The sequence below is a fragment of the Buceros rhinoceros genome, unplaced genomic scaffold, assembly GCF_000710305.1.
Source record: "Buceros rhinoceros silvestris isolate BGI_N320 unplaced genomic scaffold, ASM71030v1 scaffold44897, whole genome shotgun sequence".
Lineage (NCBI taxonomy): Eukaryota > Metazoa > Chordata > Aves > Bucerotiformes > Bucerotidae > Buceros > Buceros rhinoceros.
The window spans coordinates 4,792-12,112 of NW_010421244.1; the positions used below are offsets into that span (position 1 = coordinate 4,792).

The 7,321-nt window shown below is 43.7% G+C and overlaps 1 protein-coding gene across 1 annotated transcript in view; it reads left to right on the forward strand.

The window, feature by feature from the left end:
* The window catches only part of TMEM154 (transmembrane protein 154), a gene marked incomplete at both ends in the record, with an annotated part of 9,817 nt that extends 3,869 nt beyond the window's left edge, over positions 1-5,948 (forward strand). Inside the window, 4 exons of the mRNA XM_010139571.1 lie at positions 1,012-1,323; positions 3,057-3,084; positions 4,270-4,355; positions 5,888-5,948. Of these exons, the coding sequence (XP_010137873.1) occupies positions 1,012-1,323; positions 3,057-3,084; positions 4,270-4,355; positions 5,888-5,948 (487 nt within the window). The remainder of the gene's footprint in view (positions 1-1,011; positions 1,324-3,056; positions 3,085-4,269; positions 4,356-5,887) is intronic.
* Positions 5,949-7,321: the final 1,373 nt, after the last annotated feature.

The following is a 7,321-nucleotide window of genomic DNA, read 5'->3' on the forward strand; positions in this document are numbered from 1 at the left end:
TTCCTGCTTTGTTGCATAAAATGAGAGCTGCACTGTGCCAGCATTGCATCTGAAAGGGCAGACAGCACACAAAAATCATCGTTTAACGTCATGCTAAGAAGATGATTGAAGGCTTTGCATTTGGAAACCTGTTGGTGTAATTTATCTAAGGATTAACTCCTGCATCTTTGGCTACAAGAGGATTTTATTGTTTCATTATTACCAATATAGCTAATTTTAGTTGCTTTTCTTGAAAAACGTATGATAAATGAAACCAAAACCCAAATCGAGGTTCAAAATCCCCGGTCTTAGCATTTGTGAAGAATAACCAGCAATGACTTTTTACCATCTGCTCTTCAAGCCAGTCCACAGGATCAGACAGAGGAGCCATTAATTGCGTGTGTATCCAGGAAAGCCCCTGTCTTACTTCTTCTACTCCATGCAGAAGTGAAAGGCAGCAGCTTTTGCAGGCTTCAGACTTCCTTTTACCATTTCTGTTTTTTTACAGCGAAACAAGTTTAACAATTTTGGAAAAGGCACAGAAACAGGTAGACGAGTGAACCAGAGGGATTGGTGAACCAGGGATAACGGTCTCTCCAAAGGGAGTACTAACTCCTTGGGTAAGGGGAGGGACAAAAGAGGCTGCGGCCATACGTGCCAAGGTCGAGGAGCAAAGCAGGATGGTGTGGTTCGCTGAGAAGCAGAAGACTTTTATATGAGACTGAGACCGGATGATAACCTACAGGAAAAAAAGTCTGTTTCTGCAAGACAGCTGTGTGCAGACAGACTGCACATGCTGACACGTCCCAGTAAAAGCCAGCTGAAGAATGTGGTCAAACTGGTAAGATTTTGTGACAAAATCGCCATCTAGTTTTACATTTGGTGCCCAAAGCTTCAAATCTCTGTGTGGGGGGCATCTGCTGATTTTTTTTTTCCCCAAATGAAGAACAGATATTAAAGATTTACATTTTGACTCAGCAGTAATACCGACAAAACCCATGAAATGTTAAGTTGTCCTCATATATTTGGCAGGCTCTGAAACCGATGGTTCAGGAGATGGATCGCCGATGTTACCCACCGTTACAGGAACGTCTCCTCCTGCTACGCATCCTTTGACCACAGCTGACCACGAGCCAGTACTTGTCACTGCAAGCACTACTGAAAGCAGCTTTGAAATAAAAAGTGCTCCAAGTACCGAACAGAATGCTGTGAACAATCAGGACAGCCTAGAAGCAGCGGAACAGCCCATCTTGATTTACGTTGTCCCTGTCGTGCTGCTGGTCCTGCTGATTTTGCTGATCATGTTTTTTGTAAGACATCATAAGAGGAAAAAGTCTAAGCAAGGTAAATTTGTCTTCTCAAGTATCAGAATGGTATTTTTAGGATGCACTGGACATTAACGAAATGTTGCTTGGAGGTTGTGATGCCACACTTAGGATGTACTTCTCTGGTTGTAGTGGCACATGTGATGGATAGGAAAGGAATCCGTCCCCAGCCAGTGGTATCCGGGCACGCACCTCTCCTCGGGCAGGAACTAGTTCTGCTTCTTGGCACCTCCACCTCATGCTCCACACCCACCAGAGCTACAGCACAACGCTCCAGGCAGTGCTGGGAACGGCACGCAGATGTAACTCAGCGGCCACAAATGCTTATTCTGTCTTTATGCTTAATAACTTCATGCGAGGTGAATTTAATGCTTCTGTTGCCTATACTGCCCACAAGGCAAAGCTGCCTGGAGCGTCAATAAAATAAGAACAAGCAAAACCATTTTAAGGAACACTTTTAAGGGATCCTGTAGAGTGGTGGCAGCTATAAAGATACCCCAGTAAATGAGCTAGGAATCCCGTAGTCAGACTGCCAGGGTGCTGTGATAGGGAGAGCAGCGCTTCAGGAAGTTACCTTGATCTGTTAGCAAATAAATCAAGAACTTGGAGCATCAAGCCACAGAAAACCAGCTGGAGCTGGTAAGCTGAAATGGTTTTATCTGTGTCTCTACACAACAAGAGTGCAGCTGGAAGCTCCTTAACCTGCAGACAGTGACATGTTCAACAGAGATTTTAAGTCCGTATTTCAGGACATTTTTAGGATGCACCTGCCTTATTGCCAGGTCACCCTTACAGCAAAGTCTCAGTTCACAACCAGACACCTAGTTGCCTGCCTGTTTCTGAATGACCTGAAATGCAGTTACACTCTTCAGAAATGTGGTGCCTTGCAAGAGCACAATCCTGGGATCTCTTGCCCTGTCCTTATGGCTTGGAGCTGAGATTTTGGGCATCCTCAAGGCAGGGGCAGATAGCTTTGTGGCCCTGGGGTGGTTCTGCAAGTCAGGAAAGGTGATGGAACAAGTGGGAGGTGTCAGTACCCATTGGCAGCAATGAATTAAAAACAAGCTGATTTAAGTCAGTGTACAATCCTATATGAAGTTCTTAATTCTTTTTTGAGGGCTGAGGCTTTTCAGTCATTTGATTCCTGGAGGGGAAGTTATTTATCTGAATAATGGCTGTTACACTATTATTTCCCCCCATCATCTTTACATTGTCTTGGGGTCATAACTAGCTTTTGATCCCTTTTGACATCTGGCTAGTTCAGCTTCATTTACCTAACTGAGATTTAATCTGCCGTGCAAGACCATCCCCCACTTCTCTCCATGAGCAGCTCCCAGAGTCTCCAGGCAGAGCCAGCTTGCCTGCATGTAGTCCGCAGCAAAATGTCCCGATGCTTCCAGTAAACAATTTTTTTTGCACAGTGGCTCCTTTTCAGAATACCAGTTTTCTCATGACATCTGTTTTGCTCAGGGAAGTGTGCATCTGCCATGTCCTCCCCACCGTGGTGCTGAGTTTCCCCCAGCACGGCTGAGCTAATAATGATCTGCTTTTAGTGTGTTCAAGATTAAAAATAATGGGTTTCTTTGAAAATTACAAACAGGATGAGATGTTTTGTCTGTCGTCTACAAATTAACTATTGTGTTTTTTGAAAATGCAACCTGTTTTACACGACCCTGTTCAAGGCTTGCTTGCAGTCTGGACCCTATACTTACAAAGAGCAGAACTATGAACATCAACTTCTTTCTTTTGCAGATGAGCTGGGAAGCGAAAATGTGAAAAGGTACAGTTTATGGACACTATATAACTATTTTTATTCCTTGACTCTAACAGGATATTATGATTTTTTCCTCCTTCACTGCCTGAACGCTAAACACTTTATGCCATCGATTGCTCCAGTTAACTATCTCTAGAGGTGGCTGAAGTGTAGCTTCAGTATCTAGCTGATGGTGTAAGACTAGAGCAGGAGAACAGGAACTTTGGTGGCCAAGGCAAGCACTTCCCCATAGGCACCCAGCTCCCGCAGACACCCCTTACGCCCACTGCAGGCACCACTGTCTGCACCAGCCACAAAATGACAGAAGCCGTACGAGGTGCCCCAGGTGCAAAGGGGATCAGTTCCCAGGCTCATCACAGGCCTTTACTATTCAGAAGAAGCTCTGTGTCTTGCTCTCCTGTTTTTCAAGTTTGTCTTCTCACTCCGAGGTGAGGCAGAAAGGCTCGCCTGGCTGCGTGGAAGCAATGCCTTAGCTGCTGGGAGAATATGCCAAAAGCTGTGGGGCTCTTATCAGAGTGGTAATTTTGGTGACTACCTTTTATTAAGCTCCATCTTGCTAATCAATGCTGGAAGTTATTAAATTGGTTTCATAGCGGGGAAAAAAAGGGGGGGTTGTGCTAAAAATATTTTTAGATATTCCTGACCCCAGGAACGATCAGTAAAGGGAAACAAAATGAAGGCATTTAAATAAATGCAGAGTTACTCTACCCATGACCTTTCTTTTCGAAGTCACTGCCAATGTCACAGCTGGGACGAAACTTTAGGCCCTCTGTTTTTCTCGCTAGAGCAATGGGATTTTTTCCATGTATTCCAGCAAGGCAGAGACAAACTGTTTTATTTTTCACTTTTCTATTTACAGTAAGGACAGTTCTCAAATAGCTGCAGTACACAGCATCTGGGCAGAGCCCACACTGCACCGCCCGAGCCTCTCTGCTTACGATCGTGTGATATCCCAGCCAGCCCTACCTCTGCCCAGGACCTGCATCTCGCCACCCCTCCTTCTCTTCTGTTTGTGGCCATTTAGTTCACACCCATCAGGCCACCGTCTCCCCAGATTACTAGGCTAGGATGGCTTTCCAGAGGTTATACGTGTGTCTGGAATTATGAAACACTCATACAAAATTGCTGCATTGTAAGTTATTTGAATTCAGCATTTCGTGTAATGCCTTTTTTTCCCTCCCTCCTCTCAAGTCCTATTTTTGAAGAAGACACACCCTCTGTTATGGAGATAGAAATGGAAGAGCTTGATAAATGGATGAACAGCATCAACAAAAATGGTACCTGGTAACTCCTCTATTCCATCATCCCTCCTTTCCTAGCTGATGTAGATCCCATACGTAGAAAATCAATGTAAGGCATTTTGTAAGTGTGTCACTGCATTTTCTGCTACGTTTTTAGCTGTGTTCTTGACTCCCTGCTACTAAAATAGCAGCACAAATGTCAGGGGTAGAATTGTTCAGAGGAGTATTTTAGTTGGTGTGGGAGCTTATTTTTAACATATGATGGAATATTGTAAATGTTTTGAGTTTCCAGTTGACACTTCTATTGAATACACGTATAGCTATGAATGGTATTTATATTTTTAAATACACATTTTTAATGCTAAATACTAATTTTTCTGAAGCACCTAGTCATTTTGGTCATCAGAGTTTCTACAGTTCTGTTTTTCACATTGTGCTGTTGTAGAAGAAACACACTTTTACTCATAGTTCGAGCCACTGGGATCCTATGAGTACATCCCTCCCCTCTTTGTGTCCTTTCACTTGCTTACCATCTCTGCTGCATGCAACACAAGATGCTGTTTGCTGCCAGCACCGTTCACCATCTACATCTTCTCTGGCAAGTCTAGCAGCCCATGGAGCCGTTAGTACCTGTGGTAACTGCCACCAGCAGCATCTTCATCTTCAGCTCCTTCTCAGCTACTTACAAGTATCTTGTATTTTTTTCCCCCCTATATTCCTCCCAGCTGAAATCTTCTGGTGAAAATCTCTAAGGGCCCTGCATCGTCCTTCAAGGCTCTCAAAAAATGGAGGTCTTCAGCAAGGCATGAATTAACCAGGGCCGGATTTTGAACTGTTAACAGCTTTTTACTGGCTAGGAAATGCTGAAACCCTTGTATTTTTTTCATTTCTGGTCCCTTGCCTTATATCCAAATGGCTCATTTGCCTGACCTTCTAGGGATGCTTTGTTTTTCAGGACATAAAACCCGTTGAAGCGTTTCTTTGTGTTAGCACAGTGCTCCACGTGATGGGGTTTTGACCTTCGTGGTCTGTAAGCTCTAGCATAAAACACGTGCTTGTGCAGAGCAGCAGTATTGAAACAGAGGCATTAAGTATAGTACTCAGGGAGAGAGTGCTGTAAAATATTTTTTTAATGTGGACAGAAGGGAGCAAATAGTTTACATATAGGGGGTTTTTTTGTTAGTGTTCCCTAAACCCCAGCTCCAAATTCCCAGCTGGACTATAAAGCATAGGTGCAACTAGAAACATTGGAAGATTAATAGATAGTCCTCTCCACGCTGGTTATGGGAAACAGTCCTCAAAAGTAGTCCGTTTGTATGGGTGTACTTAAAAACCTGAAATATATATAATAAAGAAGTTATGGCAATACCTGTCCAATGGAATGAGGGTTTAAAGCATGTAACCTTTACGCTGTGAGAACCATGCAATTTTACAAATAAAAGGGTGCAGAAGAGCATCGGCAGTTTTACACTCTAGAGAGACTGCATGATGGAAGTTGATGCAATTTTGAAATAAATGTAGAAGAACTGCCAAGAGTAACTACAGTCTTGTGTCTTACCCTTTTTCAGCTGACTGTGAATGTTTGCCTACTGTAAGAGAAGAAGAAAAAGAATCCATTGCCAACCCAAGGTACTTGTAATTCATTATATTATTTAAAGAAATACGGTCCATATCATTCCAAAATATTTTTTTACGTGTAGTTATAAATAAAGTGATTTTTTTTGTCTATTTAAATTTTAAAAGTTTTTGTATATAAGGACTTTAACTTACACCAAAGGTTTGATGCTTATTTCAAAACTGGTCTCTGCTTGTAAGTTGCACCACTAAATAATCTTGTGGTTGTAAACCTGTGCAAAACAGACAACCAGATGGCACAGATGGAGTTTCACTCGCTGATCAGACTTTAATCACAGTTTCCCAAGGTGTTAACACAAGCATTCAGCATAGCTTCCTTGGCGCTCCTCACCAGCGCAGACACCCAGCTGCCCTCTGCCACCAGGTACCAATGGGTTGCTGAGAATCACTGCCAGATGTTTTGGCTGCAGCCATAATGTGCCAGGCAGAGGCTTGTCTGACCCCAAGAGAACCCCAAAGGATCTTCCCAGAGCCCCCCTGTGCATCTCTTTCTCAGAGCACTATCTCATGGTCCAAGCAGAGATACCAGAGGGATGCAAAAATGTAATTCTGACAGCTTGTAAACTTAGAAACTTTCTGGTCAGTTTTCTCAGGAATTTGGCCAGAAGCCCTAAACCCCTCTCAAACTACCATTTTCCCTAATTAAAAATTCTGGTTCCAGCTGGAAGTGAGGAGCTGTACTTTGCCCTTGCCTGCGCGCTTGTGTTGCTGCTGCATTTTGGGGAGTGGGCAAAACAGCAGCTCTGTGCCAGGTTATGATAACAAACAAATAATCCTGTGCGCCCCAAAAATCCCTGGTGCAGTGGAAGCAGCGGGCACAAGCAAGCAAGGCCAGGAGCAGGGAGGGATGGCAGGAGGAGGACCTGGGTTTTCACCGTCCCATGGCAGCAGGTAACTCAGCTCAACATGCCTATCTGACAGAGCTGCGCCTCCCACTGCAGACCATCACAGTATCCTGGTTCCCCTCTGTTCTGAGTTTCCTTGCTCAGGAGTGAAATAGAGGTGATGGTAAATCACCGCTGCTGGCGAGTTTGTAACTCAGTTGCTCCAAAGCTGCCGTTTCAGGGTAACTTTTGGATGAGGCTGCTCTATTGCAGCTATTTGTATTTAAAAGGCTTCTGCTTACGCCCATTGCAAGAGAAAACGTTGCTTTGTTGTGGCATTTTTTTGTTATTTTTTTTAAAACAACAACAAAACCCCCACGAAACAAACAAACAAAAACCCTCAAAAAACTTGGATCCTAAGTTCCAGATGCAAGCAAGTGCAATAATTTTACCCTGAGCAGCTGGAAAAGACACTGGATACACTACCCATCTGAGTTTTCCCCTCCAGCCTCTAAATGATGATTCAGAGAGGGAAAATTGTTA